The sequence below is a fragment of the Nipponia nippon genome, unplaced genomic scaffold (assembly GCF_047370975.1).
Source record: "Nipponia nippon isolate SJK-2023a ecotype South Korea unplaced genomic scaffold, ASM4737097v1 scaffold_8, whole genome shotgun sequence".
NCBI lineage: Eukaryota > Metazoa > Chordata > Aves > Pelecaniformes > Threskiornithidae > Nipponia > Nipponia nippon.
In genome coordinates, this window is record NW_028262402.1 from 51,888,588 (window position 1) to 51,907,611 (window position 19,024).

Here is a 19,024-nt window from a genome sequence, read left to right on the forward strand (position 1 = left end):
CAAGCTGAGGTGAACTCCCTCTGGAGTGCACAGAGCCCCAGATGGACTTGTGGCGATACTGCTGAGCAGTGACGGATGCAAAACCACTGCATCACCTTAACATCAGAGGCAGAAAGATAGGCACCAGTAATGGAAACTAGTTCTTCAGTGTGAGCCCAGCTACTTTTATATAAAGTTAGAATACTTTGATTCTTCAAGTAGCCCAATGAACTCAGAAGCAAGAATTTAGAGAGTTTATTTTTAGTAAGTCAGATGATTAAAAGTTGGCACATACAAGAAAATAATTTGCTGGTATATGCAGTTAGGGGAACATACCCATTAATAGTGGGTCAAAGCTGCGCCTCTTCAGTTGCTGGAAACCCACAAGGTTTCCCTGTTGGGAGCGCACCCATGGAGGTGGCAGTGGGCCTGGGGAGTTGTGGGGAACACAGGCTGGTGCTGCTGCAGCCACCCCCCAGCACCTCCCATCTCCTCTTCCTCCACCTCCCAAACTCACAGCCTGTCCTCCCTTCACCTGGGGAACACGCTGCTTCCAAGTAGTGTTTTCTGTGAGGGAATGACGCTGAAGGCAGCAAGTATGCCTCTATCTCCCCTCCTATCCCTCCACCCCCCTCCTCCCTGTCCATCTCAGAATGATCTCCAGATGAAGGCTCTTTGCAATCCTAATGACATAGGAGTGAATGCACATTCTTCTGTTGTTCAAAAGTTACGTGATTCTCACCCTGTATCTGAGGGACAGAATAAGAACTTACCCTTTTCGGCTCTTTGCCTCTTATAAGATCACTTATATGAGTGCTGGAATATTACCAGGAAATCAGAGATATATTCTAACTGCAGTTAATTTGTTAAAAAAAAACTCAGAAGCACAGTAACAATTTTTTCTGATGTGCTGACTCCATCTACTCTTTAGACAGATAATTTCAAATTAAAAAAAAATGCTTGATGTTTTGTGACATACTGTTTGCACATACATAAATGTGGGTATGTGTGTCAGTTGCTGAATGAAGGCGTTAGGGGATTTAGCTATTAATTTTTCATTCTTTAGAAACAGATGCATTTAAAAAGAGATGATAATCAAATATGTCAGAAGAGAATTAAGGGATTATTGCTAAGGGAACTACGCAGATGTAGTACCAGATGAGAATCTATCCCACAGATTCTTTCTTCTGATGAATACCCAGATCAGCTGTTCCTGTAGTAAAACATCAAGTACATCTTAACCTGAACTGCTAACCTCCTGATTTTCACTAAACCAGGAAAATAATATGTACTTGTGGATGTTTTTCTTTCCTTTTCTACTAATAAAAATTATTTTTATTACAAAACAGAATGCATCTGGAATGCTGTTTGCAGTTCTGTGAGATTATCTTGTCATAAAATTGTCTAATTTCTACTTTTGTCTTAGGCCTCCTGTTTGGAATCCAATCTCTTTAAAAGCAAAATAACTTTCTATGACTTTATTTTAATTAATAACCTTTCTTTTAAGGATTGGTATTAAGACTATTTCTATGAGTCTCAACAAAAGGTGGTAAAGTTCGTTTATGTTGCTATTCCCTGGAAAGGGAAAGAGCAAGTGAATACAACTGATCCATTTTCAGTCTATGATGTTGGATGTGCAATTTCACACAATAGCTTTTGATTACTTGCATTCAGTGCACTATTTTACATTCAGTTTTCTGTCTTGTAGTTGGGCCTGTAGTTCTTAAACCGAGGCTCTAAAAAACAGCAATTACAGGACCAAATTTTAGCACTGCAAAAATAAACAGGACGTAATTAAGCAGAAAGTCAGCATCTCCCCGTCAATTCTGCAGCACATTTGTTTCTGATGCAGTTCATGCAGGGACTGCTGAGGACAGGATTGAGGGGAGGTGGGAAGAGCTGTAGGCAGTATTGCCTTGGTGCTCTGCTCCTTGAAGATTGGCAGAAACGAGGAAAATGTGCTTGAGGAAAGGCATAAAAATCTGTACGGGCATTCTAAGAATGTGCAGAAATGCGCAAATATTCACAGTGGCTTTCCCAGCGTGGATTTTTTTTCCCCCATAATGTAGTCCTCTGCCATTGAAACACAAACAAGCAAAAGATCATTGCTGGATGGGCAAAACTAAATATCCTGTGGGGTTTTGGGGAGGTAACTCTTCCTTTCCCTTGCGAGAATCCCCCACCAGCTGCTGGCGCCCTCCTTGTGGTACAGCTAATGTGTCCCTCTGTTCCCAGCACCCGCTGTCCCCACCATCAAGGCCGAGGACTGCACAGTGTGTTGGGACACGGCCACCATCCGCTGGCGTGCCTGCTCAGCGTTGGCGGAGTCCTTCACCCTGGAGTACTGCCGACAGCACTCGCCAGAAGGAGAGGGTCTCAGGTCAGTGCCATGGTCACAAGCGCCACTTGGTCGGATTAGGTAGCCGCTAATGAGCGTCCCCCAGACTGTGTGTCATTACGCAAGCGATTATTCTGCCTTCAACCACACAAGGAAGAAATCTGCTTCTGCGTGCTGAGGAACTTACAGGACGAACACTAATCTATGAGATTAGGCTGAGACATAAAAATACTTCCTTTTTATTCTGCTTAACTGGGCAATCCCTTTCATTTGGGGCCAAAACACAGGAGATGTTGCACTGTCTGCAATCAACCAGAAGTTGCAGGGCTGTGCTGGCCAGGGAAGCAATTGCTGCCCCGCAGCTGCCATGGCCCCAGGCAGGGCACGGGAGGGCAGATGAGCTCCACAGGAAGGAGTGGGGTGGTGGAGCCTGGCCCAGTTGCCTCTCTGCTTTGTGGTGAGCAAGATAGGAACCAGCTTCAGACATGGCAAGGGTGATACGTGTGTCCCGGTAATGTTGGTGATCCATCTGCACTGTCTGGGTGTGTGGGCGGATCCCTCCCAAAGCGCATCTGAGCCCAGCTCTGCCCGGCTCCGCAGGCATGCCACAGGGGTCAAACAGCAACCTGAAGAGCAGCTTTGAAATTGGGCCTGGTGTCTGCTTGTGCCAGACCCTCTCTGGTTTCCCCTGCACTAAGTCTGTGCTGGGTAGAGGAGAGGGTGGGGAGGGACGTAGGCACCACTGAACTGTGAAACCTTGTGTTGAAAAGCAGAGAAAATTATATGGTGCTCTGTATGTCCTTGGAGCTTGGGGGTTTTTGTTTGCTTCTTTTTTAAAAACAATGACAACAATATTCCAGCAAAAGACAGTTGCAGAGGTCTGAGAAGCTTTGGGAGGTGGGGGGTGACTTGCCATACGGAACCCTGTGGAAGAGCCTCAGCCCAGCTGAGTTTGTCTTCACCTCCCAGGGAGGCTGATTAGGGTCTTCACCTGGGCGCTAGTTCACACAGACTTCATGGAGGTGTGGCAGAGAGGGAAGAGCTCCACCCCTTGCAGTCAAAATTAGTTAAGTGGACTGAAGTGTTCACAGGTTTCTAGTAGACAAGTACGACAGTGAAATTGTGCGCACCTTGCTCCTTACAAAAGTAGGCTAAAAACTGAAATAAAAAACTTCTGCGGGGTTGGGAGATCTTTTTTTCCACACAGTACCGGCGTGCTGTGTTAATGCAACCAAGGAGAGGTCTGGCCCAGCTCTCCTGCCTCTCAGGGGGCAGCCATGAGCTGCTCTGTTTCATACATATTTCATGAGGCTGTCAGGTCCCTGTCAACCTGCCAAAGTCGCTGTTGGTCAGGGATAATGTAGCTGCTTCCAAAACCTGTGCTGCGTGTTTACCCTCGAGTTTCTTTGCCGTTAACTGGAATTGCCTCTTTTTCTCAAAACTGAACTAGAAAGTGTGACAGTTTCTGTAATCTGTAAGCGAGGTGTCAATAACACCAAGCAGTTTGCTTGTGTGGTGATAACTGTGCCAAAAAAACTGCCAGAACTGACCCATTCCTTTTCTCAAGTGAGCTCATGCAAAATCTAGCATGTTTATCATTATTCTGAGTCACATTTGACTTTTTGGCCCCATGTGGGCGGAAGCTGGCCTCTTACTGTGGCAAGTATGAAAAATTCCCACAGGACAAAATCATGAATTTTCTCAGAATTGCTGTAGTTTAAATTTCTGTATTTGTAGAAGGGCTCTGGCCTCTTTTTACAGTGTCAAAGACCCTCTTTTACCACTTATTTTCCCTCAAAGCAATGCCCCTCTTTCCTTTTCCAAAAGCAGCCACTCGAGATTAACCTCGAAAGCTTCCATAATGGCGATGATGTTTTAGTGATGGAGGGTTTTTTTTTTTAAGATTTCTCTTTAATTTTTTGCATAAAGCCAAGGAAAAAAGATCCCACTGGTAGAGGGAGAATACTGCCTGTATTGCGCCCATCCAAGGCCCCCAAGATGCTAGTTAGGACTAGAAATCAATTCCTTATGTGGCTGATATAGTGAGAAGCTGCCTTCTGGAAGTACCTTAGGGAGCTTAGAGTTCCTATGTCAGGTACCTGTATCAGGTAGAATAAAACTGTGTCTTTATGCACACCTAGGTGCCTGGGGGCACAGCAGGAAAGCAAAGGTGGGGGAAGGACATCCAAGGTAAGTCCTGGAGAAAGCGACATGGTCCCGTCCCACAAGGCTGCTTTTGCACGTGTCATTGTGGGAGCTCATCCAAGTCAAGGGACACTACCAAGGGAGCAGGCAGGGAGAAATGCCCCCACCAAACAGCCGTAGATGTATGTGGAGCCCCTGGTCTGGGTTGACCCCTATATCCTTCATCAGGTCACAAAATCACAGGATGGTTGAGGTTGGAAGGGTCCTCTGGAAGTCATCTTGTCCACCTCCCCTGCTCAAGCAGGGTCATCTAGAGCCAAATGCTCAGGTGGCTTTTGAATATCTCCAAGGAGGTCCTTGGAGCAGCCCTGGAGCAGTCCCAGCTCCTCAGGGAGAGAATTTGAAGAATGTCTGGAAATAAATCCTCATAAAAAGTTTCCTTCTAAATACCATTAAAAAAATCTTTATTTTCCCCTTTGAGTTCTTTCTTCCTGCCAGCTTGCCACCTGAGGGACATGGTTTCATATAAAACCATCTTAAATCTTCTGCAACAGTGAGTCCCTAGCCTGCTGCTGTGGTTTTAAAGCTCCTTCCTGGCTTGATTCTCTTTCCAGAATCTGTATGAGGCTTTGAAATTTTCTTTCACTTTCCAGAGCTCTGCTATTTTCTCACTATTCAACCTCTTTGTGTTGAGAAGTCAATGGAGCTGTGGGTGGAAGATGGAAAACTGTGAGAAATGTAGTCCAGGGATTAGGTGTGTGGGCTGTTCGGATGGAAACCACGTATCACATCATGAGAAATCTGTAAGACTCAGGGAGGCAGAAATTAGTACAGTATGCAGTGAGTTCATAAAAGTAGAAGTGACTGGGCGTCATCCGCTCTGCCACTGCAAGACCGGCACTGCTAGTGACCGAAACTTCCCATCCACACATAGAGCAGGTCTAATGCTGGAAAAAGGAGAGGAAGCCTCCCTGCTGTTATGTTGCCTACATGACTGTCCTGCCAGCTCAGGAAACAAGGTGTGGAAAATAGGGAATCTTCCTCCCCTCTGGCTGTGCTGGGCTTGCCATCTGAGATAGCAGTGAGGACCATTGCAGGTGGTGCTTTGGTGATCTTACCCCAAGACAGCCAGAGCTGGGACAGAGAAGAGGAAAGGAAGTGACACAGCTGGGAGCAAACTCAGAGCTATTTGTTTTTTATTTTTAGCTTCAGGAACTTTTTTCTGCCCATGGTGTGCTCCTACACGTATCTTGAGAAGCTTGCATGCTTTCAGCTTTAACTCCACATAGGTGGTACCAGCACAGGTCTGGAGGTGCTGTTTCAGTGGAATCTTGGGGGTGGAGATGATAATTACAGCACAGAGGGCGTTCTGAATCACTGTGAGGCGTATCATTTGCTGGGTTCATGCAATATTAAAAAATACCCTCTAGATGTTGTTTCCTTGAAATAAATGAGGATGCTGATGAGAGAAACATGCATCAAAACACAGCATCAGATTTCCCTAAACCTAGGAAAATGACAACTTTAACAGACAACTGCTACTATAATATTCCTTGGCAATTTAAAGGTGAAGAAACATGTAACTCCTTTCTGTTCTGCTTTGTATAGCATGTACCTGAAATTTGGAGACTCGATTTTGAGACTTAAAGATTCCTCTTATAAAGAGAGGGATTAAGAAGAGGTACTTAAAATATTTAATGTCAAATATTTCTTTAATTTCTATGCACTGAATTATGTATCATGACACCAAGACATTGTGGGGACAGTGCAAATATGATAACATTTAGGCTAAAGGCTAGGATGCTTCATGCTTTGGTAATAACATCATCACATTTCCAATCATCTGTAAAGTGGGCAGGGGTATTTAAAGTAGAAAATAGTTGACATAAAAAATGTTGTAGGTGGATTTCTCTTTCTTTCATGACCAAAATTACATGGTTCAATACTTTAGGTGAGCTTGAGAAAGATCTAGCTGCAATGGTTGTTACGAGAACTTGGAAAAGAAACAGGCTTTCCCCCAACACAGTCAGGATGCATTTTCCCTTCCCTTCTCCTGTGTATAACCTGTATGCTGTAAGCTAAGCAGTAATCGTACCTTCTCCTCATCCTTGCTTTTTTGTCACTGCAGGGTCAACCTGAAGCATGCCAAGCTACAGTGATTGCTGGGGAGCCCTCAGTATTCACTTTCCCCCTTCACCCTATCCCCTGAACAGAAAGAGAGGTGATAGCAAGATCTGTTCTTCTTTGCACACAGCCTCTTGTGAGCTTGGAGCTGGCTCAGAGTGTCGCAAATGAAATTCCTTCTTGTTGGCATACTCTGTTTCATTAGCTGGCAGCAGCGGGACTGTTTTTTAAGCTTTAATCGTAGCTAAAATTGATGGGTTCTTATTCTTAGGCAGCTTAAAGTTGGCTAAAATAGATTATCAAGCAGAGAATGCTATCCGAAAATCTCATCACTGTTTTACTGACCAGATCTGCTTAAAGTCCAGACATTTCTGTCTCACTATTACAACTGAAAGGAGGCATGCTGTTGCTCTCAGATTTAAACATGCAACCGAATTCTGACTTGGAGAATTTCAGATTTGAAAGAGACACAAGTCTGAACTTTGATGACTGCCCCTATTGTGCACTTGGCTGGACCCAAACTCTTTTCTGAATACCCAGCCTCTGGGACCCAGACTCCAGAACATTAATACCCCAGGTCTAATCATACCAGAATGTACCTGTCTACTTGGATTTAGAAACAATTTTGTGTTTTATTAACTAGCCATCAGTTAAATAGCACATAGTGAAAAAGAAGATCTCCTAATTTCTTTGGAAGGACACTGACTTACATGGCATTTTCCAGAAGACAAAAGAAAGAGCCATATAGAGGGCATCACTGTGCTTAAGACACGTTGATCTACGTGTTGCCACAAACAGCTTCTGATGAATAGCTTAGCATAGCCTCCCTTCATCTCTCTTGTAACTGTTGGCTCAAAACTTCTTTCTAGTGGTCTGTGCTTCAGATTCACACCAAACATATCAGGATGGTGCTTCTAAGGAACAGATCGGGTGAGACTTGTCTAGGAAGCATGGACAAATTGCTTCAAAGCTTAGGTGCCCACTTCTTTTCCCATACCTCAGCTTCCATCCTCTTTTTCCTTTCTCTCACTTCTTTTATATTTGCCTCCTTGCTCAGTTCCCGTCTTGTATTTTTCTCTGACTCATCTTTCCTTTTTCTCTTGTCCCCTGTCCTGATATGAGCCTTTTTCCTCTTTCAAGTCTAAAGATCTCAGGTTCTCATCAGGCAACTCATCAGGTTGCACCTCTTCCTTGAACCTTTCAGTAAGAACCGACCAGCCTGCCGAACTCCCGGTGCCTTGCTGAAGTGCTCTCACGGTTGGTGCTTTGGTTAGTCATGAGGGTGAAGCAAACCGTGCACTTGTTACCACGTTTGGGCAACCCACTTCTGTTTACTGCATCAGTTCCAGCATTAGTAATAACACATTCCTCAAAGGTGGCATGGCCCCTCACTGATCATGCAACAGCCCCAAACTCTCTGAAATTCTTTCAAATTAAAAAAAAAAAAAACCAAACAAAAAAAACCACAGGAGCACCCAGTGCTTTTTCTCAATGCTTTCAATCACTTCTAATGACAGCTGTCAGTACAAAATACCTGTTACAAACTAGTAAGTGTGATGCACCAATCTTTCCCCAGGATGCCATCCTCCTAGATGCAGAGCTCTATGTGGTGTTTGAAGAAATTTGGTGTGTTTAGGGCTGCAGGATTTTACCTTTATGTGATAAATGCAGCAGGGACAGGCGTGTGAAAAATCCTGATGGATGAGCGCTGACTATTCTTCAGATTACACTGCTCTCTGGTGGGACATATGCAGAAAAACAGTCACTACAAATGAATAGCAATGATCTGATCTGACTGCTGACTTGCCTCCCTTACCTCTGGGGTCACAGTAATTAGTACTGGAAAAAATAATTCGTTTAATCTAGCTCCCCATGGAGACATTACCTGGAGGAGGGAGACCATCCTGGGCTCTACTCTCAAAGCTGAGGTGGAAGGGAAGGTGCCTTGCATGCTCTCCAAAGGCATGTCTCCTGTTCATGAATTTACTGGAGAGCAGAGCAAGACTCCTGCGTTTAGCCCTTCTTCACACTACCAAGGTTATTGTCTTTCAGCACAGAGGACAGGGAGTTATGTCAAAAGACCTGCATTACACTTGAAATTTTAAGTACTTACCTTGAAGATTCCTATAAGGATTTCTGGGAGGAAACAATCTAATTTATACAGATAAACAGTCTTTACTTGCAGGTGTAAAATGTGGTGGGTATATACTGTCTGGCTTTGCCATTATCATACAAGGCAAAAATGAGGAAAATCAGGATTCAGTGTATGAGAATTTGTTAAACCAATCTTTCATACTCCTGACAATATAGAAAATAAAATCGGCATCTTTCTATCCATCCAAAGTACTTTCCCTGGCATTTCAAAGCGCCTGTGAAGCAGATTGAGTGGGTGCTGACTCTCGCTTTCCTGCAGTGTGTCAAGACATCAGCGGTGGAGGATGTGAGGGCTGGAGCTTTTGAGGCACCGCAAAGGGGAGACTTAGTGAAAGCAGGGCACTGTACAAAGGCAGTTCCCCTGCTGCTGCCTCTTGCAAAACCAGCCTGTTAGAGTGCATAGCACTGTGAGGGGGACAGAGCCAAGACTTTGTTGATGAACAATTTGTAAGCAAGGAGATCATAATAAGAAGTGCACGGTTTCTGTGTGGTCTCAGATGAGGATACCCATTCTTTTGCATCAGTACAAACACAACAAGCACATTCACTGTCATGCAACTGAATTAATTACAAGGAGTTTTTTCTTCAGAAGCTTGTTCATTTTGTAGTGTAGCCTTTTTACAGGAGGCAGATGAGAATTTGATTCTGTGCTGCTTGCATTTTATGTGATGACTTGTGCTGCAAAATGAACGTGAAGTGAGCATTACACCAAATGACTGCACTGAGTGAGAAGGTGGTACAGGAACAAAGGCCTGAAAATTTGTCAGATGAAGTAAGGAGGGTACCTCAAGTAAAATGTCTAAGCTCTTGCATAACCCAGTTGTTTGTGAAAACAGTATTTGCTTTTCCAATTTGGAGTTTCTCTACGGTGCCTGTTGTTTCAGTAGTGAACAGTACTGTTAGGTCGCTTAGCCATTTGCATAAATTATTCTGTCCTGGTTTGGATATCTGCATATATTTTCATGTATGAAAATCTTCAAAATTTGCAGATCTTTTGCCGGTATAAAGAGACCTGAACTGAAAGTATCCCTGGAACCCAATGTGAACTATTTCTTCTACTTGAGGGCTGTCAACCCATTTGGGACAAGTGAACAAAGTGAAGCAGCTCTCATCTCAACTAAAGGTAGATCACCATTTTCTGATGTCAAAACAATGGGATGGGGGGGCAAAGCAGCTGTCTTGGTTTCAGTTGAGGTAGAGTTAATTTTCTTCTTAGTAGCTGGTATAGTCCTGCGTTTTGGATTTAGCATGAGAATAATGTTGATAACACACTGATGTTTTAGTTGTTGCTAAGTAGTGCTTACACTAGTCAAGGACTTTTCAGCTTCCCCTGCCCTGCCAGTGAGACAGAGGACAGCTGACCCAGACTGGCCAAAGGGCTATTCCATACCATATGTCATGCTCAGTATATAAACTGGGGGAGTTGGCCGGGGGGCAGCGATCACTGCTCAGGGATGAGGTGGGCATCAGTCGGTGGGTGGTGAATGATTGTATCGTGTATCATTTGCTTTGTATATTATTATTGTATTATTATTATTATTATTATTATTATTATTATTATTATTATTATTATTATTATCATTACTACTACTACTATTCTATTTTTTTTTACTTCAGTTATTAAACTGTTCTTATCTCAACCCACGAGTTTTCTTACTTTCACCCTTCCAATTCTCTCCCCCATCCCATCGCGGGGTGGGGGGGGGAGTGAACAAGCAGCTGAGTGGTGCTTAGTCGCTGGCTGGGGGTTAAACCACAACAGCAGCCAAAGATAGCATTTTCCTCCAGAAATCATAACTGAACTTTATGATACAGAAGTGAGCAAGTTATTGAGATGAAAGGGATTGTATTTTATCTGCTTAAAATTAACACAGTCAGGGACTACTTCTCTTGAAGCTGATAGATTTATGTCAGTGTAAAACCTATGTGACCTCAGAAGCAAAAACATTTAATTCTGACAGAGATATGAAATGATTAAATATTCTTCAGGGACCTCAGTTTGCTTCAGTTTGGCAGAGCACATTCTTATAAAAGATGCCATGATCTTTAAAAAACCCTGCAATTAAAACCTTGTGGACTTTGGGTTTCAGGGATGAGGAAGCATGCAGAGCAGCTTTAAAATGTAATGGATGATTTAAACTTTAAGGTTTCCGGATAAGTAGTGTTAAATCATATATGGTTCTTCCAAACCAGCCTCAAAATTAAAATTTGCTATTTTGAAAAAGAAACTGGTTGAAAATTTGGAATCTTCTTGAATGCTGAAGACTTCTTTATCACTTAGCTACATTTCTGAATAATAGACTGCTGTCTCAATTGGGCACAGCCTGGGAGAGTCCTTGCATTTGCACCCAATTTTCTGCTGCTCCTACCTGCCAGCAGGCACAACTCTGCCCAGCTGAGACAGTAGTAATTGTTGCTTGACATTTTATGATTCAGCTCATGTTAACATTGCCAGCCTCTCAGAACTGGTGTTTCTTTGTCGTGAATTGTACCAGGAACGCGATTTTGCCTGCTGAGCGACACAGCCCATCCTGCTTTGCAAATCTCCTCCAATGCAACAGTGATCTGCCTTCCTGAGAAAGCCAAATTCACTGGGTGAGTAGCAGCATGACGAACATGACCACCCTGCAGGGTTCAGGATGGGTCCCTCACTCTTATTTTTGCCTATAGGTAGCTTTCACATGGCACTAACTAATTTTGTAGAAGAACAGAATCATTTCGGTCACGTAGCCCCTGGACGTTGAGTGATTGACCCCCCTTTCAAACACTGCAATATCTCAATAAAGCCAGTAGCAGCATTGATGTAGGTGCTGGGAAGAGTTCAGTGTCACACTGAGGAACCTCCAGAAAGTCAAAGGCAGTGGTACCTACTGGGACTGCTGGGTGTGCCTCTGAGGGCATTATTGGTAACATTTTCCAAAACATCCGTGGCTTTGAAGAACTAGGAAGCGCTCCTGGGATATGTTAGAACGGTTGTACCAGGCTAGCTCCATCCACTGTAAACATGATTTTTATGAGATACTGATATCAGTTCCATCACAAGCACAGGTCCACTTGTATAAGTTGTGCCATACTGATATGAGTTCTTAAAAGATAATGAGGTATTACTGGTTTAAGCACTTTTTTTACTGTTACAGCTGAATGCACACAAGATGTTTGTCACTGTGTCTATTTAGAACAGCCATGCTTTCTAATTTGAAAAAGCTGCTAAATTTGAGGTCTTTTTTGCCTCCAAGGACACCTCTTCCACCTTTTGTTAGCTTCATATAATTTTGGGTAAAGTTGCATAGTTTTCAGTCCTCAAGATGAGTCCATCTCAGTGCAAAGATGAAATTACTCTCAGTGACGACATGCAAATCTTTGATAAAACCCTGCAGTTAGAAGAACAGAGTGCAATCCATTAGTAATTTTAGATGCAACTGTATGACACGACTATAAGAAATATCACAATATGCTTGCTCTACCACCACACTCATTTTATTGTACACCTCTTCCACAAACAGGTTACCTTCAGTCCTGGGTGAACTGCTGCCCGCTCGGGGACATCATTACTGGGAAACCGTTGTTTCTGCCTGCAGAAGCTACAGGATTGGGATTTGCTATGAGGCAACATCACGGAGCAGTGCCCTGGGGATGAGTGATACCTCCTGGTGCATGCGGTGCTGTCCTACACAAACCAGGTAAAGCTGAGTCAGTCTAGCTGCTTGGGAAGTTACTTGTCCTTCATGTAAATGAAGCTGGCCAGCTTCAAGAATCATGAAAGCAGAAAGGATGTGTCTGCTTTCTTTCTGAAAATTTGAGTAATAAGAAAAGGACAACTACAAAGGAACTTTAGACCTCCTCTTAATTAAAAAATCTTATTAAGTACCTTAAAAAATAAGATTAATCTCAAACAGACCGATTTGCTGCCCTTCACCCAGCCAGAGAATAAAACTTAAAAAACTCATTTGCCACTGGTTTGTCATTCCCAGCTTATATCCTCAACTGCTTCACTAAATCCCAGCAAGTGTATTTATTTCCATAAATGCAGTCTTTTTAGAATCTATATCCGTCAGCAGGAGATGTCAAGCCTCCATAGGGAACACCTTCTCCTGCCTTGTCCTCCACAGTGACAGGCACCCACCTGCCACTGTGGCAGGACTGCCGGACACTGCGGTAGTCTTCAGTGGGCCAGTGCCAGGCTGCATGGAAGTTTGTAAGGCATAACCGTGTTAATGGTGTAAAGGTGCTCTTGATCCAAAGAAGTGTGCTTCTTGAGTGTGAAATCATTCAGACGCATGAACTTAACTACCTAAATGAAACATCAGAGAAGCAAAGGGTTTTGCCAAAGCAGTGCTTGTGCTTAAAACGCCACAAAGACATGTAATAAGAAAGATATAGATGAAGATTATTACAGCAAGGCTGCTTTTATCCTGAGAGTCCAAAGATGTCAAGTGAAAGGGCTGATTAGCATGCCAGGCAGGGCTTTGAAGCGATGCCACATTCGCTTTGCTTATGTACTGAGCAAAATGCTGTTGCCATGTGATACGCTGCTGTATGTGACCACCTCTTAATAGGTGGGAATTAAGTGGTAGGTTATTTCTGGTAAATCGCCATAAGGAGGCTCACTGTATTCTGGTTTCCATTTTCCCATAGCTTTCTTTACAGATTTCTTCACACTGGTGTGATGAGCGATGTCTGCGTGACGGAACAGCCAGCCAGGATCGGCATCCTCTTGGATTACAGTGGTGGCAGACTGTTGTTCTTCAATGCAGAGAGAGGACTGGTGCTGTTCACCATCAGGCACAAATTCACTGATGCTGCCTACCCAGCCTTTGCCCTGGAGAAGGCTGGAGCGCTTACCCTGCGCACGGGCATAGAGCTGCCGGAGTTCGTGAAGCACAGCTAATCCCCTGCTTCACACTCTCAGGAAAATTGACAATTACAGCGTCAGGGGACAGGGAGGGGAAGGGGGGAGTCAGGGAGGGATGTCTAGTCTTCACCGATGAATGCCATGCACACAGCTCTCCCCCACAGCATCAGTAATTGTAGTTAGTGCTCAGCCACATAATCACCCTGAACCTGGAGAGAAAATTGACTCCTTCAGACAGAGCGTGCACCTAGTGATATACACAGCCATACTTTTGAGGGGAAAAAAAGTTTTGTTAGATATGAACATTAAGAGGGGGGAAATCTGCTTTTCCTGTGAAAATAATGACAGTGCTAGCTGTCTTTTCAAAGTTGATGATAAGCCTGTGTATAAAATAAATGCATTTCTCACTGCAATACATGAAAGCCATCATTTCATCATTTGCCAGGACAGTGCAAATCCAAGATGATATGTCTGAAAAACATGCAAAAATTTCAACAGCTGAACCATTCTGTGGGTTAATAGATCTTGTGTTATTGTTTGCCAACTCTGCTCCCTAAATGCACAAATCAAGAAAACTAGGGAACTTAGAAATCTGCACTTTTCCAAAATGAGTGAGTCCGAGACTAGTCTTCATATCAGTCATGTAAAGTTTGAGTATGCAACACCTACACACCCTGCTCACAGCAGACTAACAGACAGCTACCTGACTGTGTCAGTAAATATCTGTACCTGTAAATAGGTACTCATGAAACACATGTATGAGGAACCTTGACAGCAGTGGCAAAAGTGTTCCCGATGTTTTTCATCCTCAATTTGTTGGCTAGGTGGTTTTAATGGTGAAGGGAATGTTGCCACCTGGGACCTTAGAGAAAAGTCAGATTGCCAGCGCCTTTCTTGTGGATCACCCCTTTTCCATCACTGCTTTTTACCTTTGCACTTACCAGTTTGATGCTCCTAATTTCAGACTTGTGGACGTTTTCCTGCATCTGCCTTGCTCCCTCCTGTTATCTACACTAGCACCAGCATCACACCAGCAAGGCACAGTGTTTCAGGGCCCTCAACGCAGGCAGCCTAAAAATGGCTGGTGCCAGCAGAGGAGTAGGATGCTGATTATCCCCCTTGGCTTTTTCAAGCCGTTTTTCCAATCACTTCACACATCGGCGGCATGGCTGTCTTCTCGCCTGCCCCAAGGGCTGAATGCACAAGTGCCAGTGGTGCCAAACTCCAGTGAATGTGGGGGGGAAATCCATCTTAAGGCAGGTGAGCAATGCTTTTCATGCTCTGCCTGCTCTGGAGATTTCTGCCGCAGGGGACTACACTGCCAGACTAATTTCTGAGCTCAGCTGAAGAGCTGTACTCCCCAAAGTAAAGCAGATTTCAGGAGTCTAACAGAGAGGTTTTGCTTCCGAAGAGACAACTTAAATGAGTTACAGGGAGGCTTCTGCTTTTTATGCTCAGAGGAGGTGCCTGCTGCTGCTGTTTTATTTATGATTTAACACCACTAAGGCATGTGCTTGCTGCTTTAGCCTGCTGTATGCTTGGTATCCCAGAGGAGCAACACTCCACACTGTCACAGCAGGCTCAGGAGGGATGGTTGAGGCAAAATAAACAAGATCCTGTGACCATTTATTTTAAGCCAGAGCTCTTTTTGGCATGTCAATTAAAGAGTGCCAGTTCTGAGTCCCTGCTGGGGAGAGAGGGGAATGAAAAAGCTAGGTAGTTCCCCGTTGGCTCAAGCGAACGTTTTGTAGAAGTGTGCAGGATGGTGAGAAAAAAGTCCAGGATTAATAGGGAAAGAAAGACAGAAATGGTATTGAGGGTAGCATTATCATGAAGGCTGAGGAGGAGGAGGCAGAAGGCAGGCTGGAAACTCACACTGAGCAGATGATGATAAACTAAGATGCAGGTCAGTGGTATTGGCAGGGTGTGATCCTCAGGCTCCTGCAGCCAGTGAGCTCACCAGAGGTTTGGTTACCTCCAGAGCTTAACCTGATGCTTTGAACTAAACCTGAAAAATCCCAGCTTTGGGGTGATTTTACCTGCGTTCGCCTCGCCCTGGTTGCTGCTGTCCCAAGTGTGGGATTTCTTCATGGACAGCATCATGATGTATTGCTAAGGGGACAGCCAGTGAGAAGGAGAGCAAAATGACATGAAATTATTTGGGTGGCTTTTTCAATGAAGGCAAGAAGCAATTGCCTTGTCGAAGGTAGCTGTGTATTAGTAAATAGTGGTTTTAACATGAAAAGCGAAGGCCTCATCTATTGCCACGCATTATTACTCAGGTACTACTGCAACTTTTGAGCTTGACAAAATGTTTTTATTGGAGGCACCTCATTCTTAGAAATATTTGGTTCAATTTGAAAAACTATCTTACTCTGTTTTCTTGCTAATTTTTGTATAAGATTCAGCTTTTAGATTGGGCAGTATCAAAAAGTGTATTTACTGTTTGAAAGATGAATACATTATTTGAAATGGGAATTGTCACTCAAAGAGCCTAAACAGTACTGATTTGAATGTCTAAATCTGGCCTATATTAAGCTATGCCAGATGAAGAAATGCCTAGAGAGAATATCTTGTTCAGAGAGAAGGAACAAAGTGCACACTAAACAAAAAATAATATACAAGAATTAAGATTCAGTATAAGGAAAAAATTAATATTAGTGAGGAAAGCAGATCCTGAAAGCCACAATTAAGCTGCTAGGACTTATAATACATGACGCAAACTCTCCTGCCCTTGGAAAGCCTAAAGGTACATCTGCTATGATCTTTTCCTTGCCTGATGGGCACAAAGTGGCACCAAGTCCAGGAATTCACTTTCCAGAAGGTAGCTGTCCACGGATGCTTGAATGTACGCTGCAGTCCTTATGACTTTGCATTCAGATGAATTGAGATTTTGACGCTTGTTGCATCCACTTTTTTCTGGCCATTGTAGTTTGTAACAATACACTAGAAGAGAAAACCAAAAAACTCCCATTCACTGTGTTTTTCTTGCACTTGATGAGTTTATCATTTAGAGATACCTTAAAAACAGCGTGACTTATTTTTCAGCAAAGGATGTTAGTTAGCTTGGCTGATAGTAACTAAGACTTTTTGCAAATGCTGACAGGGTTGTGTGGTATCTGTACACAGTCTGATCATCATTCCATGCTTAGAACTACATAGAAATACATTTTAAGAGTTACACAAAGAAAGAACTGTAAAAGAGTTCACCAGTAATTTGGGCGTTATTTTCATCCTGAGAGTACAAAAGCTGATGCCTAACGCTGTAAATATTGTTAATAAATATTTGGACTGATCTGAAGTACATTGCATTAAAAGGAAAAAACATTTCTTTTCACTTCAGCAGGTTTTAGATTAGATTCGTAAACCCTTGTGCACTGAAATGAGAATATAGGCCTGACTGTAAGAAGAGAAACATTAATTTCTGCTGTCAAAATAGTGCTGAACTGGAATAATGCTGTTATCAGTACTATTGATCCACAAACCTCGCTGAGGGCTTTCTGCTCCAAAGAGAGCTTCTATGCGACATCAGGCGGAGGAACTTGGCAATGCGTCTGCAAACCACAGTGCATGCATGCAGGCACAACTTTGCTCTTGCCCTAGCTCTTTTTAAAAAGGAAAATATCACTGAAATTTAACTGTTTGTACTGAAAATGGTCTACTGACGCCTTATTTTAGAAATAGGTACATTAAAAACCTCCCCCTCCCCACTACTATTGTGCAATTAATTACACGTTATCGCTAAGTCTGTTGTAAGACATAGACCCAGTATGGCACAGGACCGATGAACTGTTGCTAAATCCACGGTACTGTGATACTGTCTGTGATATACATGTGAAATATGATTTCTGTTTGCACTGCAGGTTTTGAATAGGTACGTAAAGACGTATTTAATGGAATCCATGGAATGGAATAATATGAAATTATGATCTTTTTGAATCATCCTCATTTCAGGATAATAAATAGTATCTCTGCCATGTTGAGGTTTAAATTGGATTTGAAAAATCACATTCTGTGGTGGAATCACGATTACATTACCGTCATTTTGCTGATGGATTTACTAGCTATCAGGAAGCTCAGTATGCTCAGATAGTCACACAACCAGCAAGGAAGCGAGAACATCTCTTCCACTTCAGCCATGTGCTGTAGAAGGGAGATTGAACTAGGAAGGTACCTTCATTTTTCATGTTGAGTTTGTCCAATTTTCTACCATAGTAGAAAGTAGCATTTGCTGACCAGAGACAACTCCGCAGTGCCATTCCTACAGGAGCACAACCTGGAAGGAAATGGAGCAGATGTCCACCCCAGACCCACAATGATTTTTTCAACAGTTAGAAAATGCACCATTTCAAGTGCAGTTCCACTCTGGAAAATATTGTACAGAAATGACACCTTCCTTTTCAGGACTTGTATTACAGAGGCACTGTATTTCTAAATCATACTCATCTCAACCCTGAAGAAACAGTGCTGCAAGCAGAGATGGAAGTCACCCATCGCTTGTCATACACCATTAATGTAGTGGTGAGCTGAATTTCAACCTGCCATACTGTTACCACGCTACTGGAGAGTGAGGAATGGAGAGCTGGACCCCAGCCACAACAGGTACAGGAGAGAACTGGCTTCTGCTGAGCAGGCAAGAAGCCAGTGTGGCTTTTAATGCTGGGGCTGGCAAAAGGACACCTTTATCTGAGCATCCCTTTATATAGCCCAGCCTTCCGAGGTTGTAAAAATCTTTCTCATACCATTTCATGAGCCTAGCTCGGAAAGCACAGTGCATATGTAGTCCCACAACTCTTATTTTCATATTCTCCAAGAAGAAAACTACAGTTTGAGTAGAATTAACAGAGATTATTTTACCTAATGCTGTAATTGGGTTTTAGATATGTGTCTGTCTGCTTCCTGCTGTCTTTTTAAAAAAGCGAAAATTACTGAAAAATGATACTTGTAGAATGAATCACAGCCATCACAAAAAAGTAATAAATACAGGTAAATCCTGAATACTTGGTAACAAGGCAGGGAGCTTTACATGCTACTCCAACACACCCATTGGTGTTGGTGTCCCACACTGGCTACCAGTATCATTCTCTTTATCCATGAAGGGGGTTTTTGTCTGAAACACATATTAATAAAAATATTATATGCAAAATGTCCAACTAGCAGTGCAAATAACTATTAAATGACCACCAGTATAAAAGCAGATTTTGGAAGTTAAGGCATTTCTCGGTGATTAAAAAGAAGTCCATTGTGTTACTGAACCCAAGTTAAAAATTGTATTTTTTTGCTCGGGGCCATATATTTTTACTATATGCTTCTCCAGCAGAAATTGATGCTATGTTCTGTGAGTGCAATGCAGCGAGATTCAGCTTTGGTGCATGACACTGCAGTTATTTTTGCACATGTTCAGTAAGTTCAGTGGAGCCTGACTAGGTTGG

The 19,024-nt window shown here is 43.1% G+C and overlaps 1 protein-coding gene across 2 annotated transcripts in view; it reads left to right on the forward strand.

Moving 5' to 3' along the window:
• Positions 1 to 17,336, forward strand: part of CMYA5 (cardiomyopathy associated 5) — a 54,550-nt gene extending 37,214 nt beyond the window's left edge. For both annotated transcript variants that reach the window (XM_087741700.1, XM_087741701.1), the window contains 5 exons: positions 2,215 to 2,359; positions 9,730 to 9,863; positions 11,236 to 11,335; positions 12,244 to 12,420; positions 13,376 to 17,336. In XM_087741700.1, the coding sequence (XP_087597826.1) occupies positions 2,215 to 2,359; positions 9,730 to 9,863; positions 11,236 to 11,335; positions 12,244 to 12,420; positions 13,376 to 13,628 (809 nt within the window). In that variant the 3' untranslated portion in view covers positions 13,629 to 17,336. The remainder of the gene's footprint in view (positions 1 to 2,214; positions 2,360 to 9,729; positions 9,864 to 11,235; positions 11,336 to 12,243; positions 12,421 to 13,375) is intronic.
• Positions 17,337 to 19,024: the final 1,688 nt, after the last annotated feature.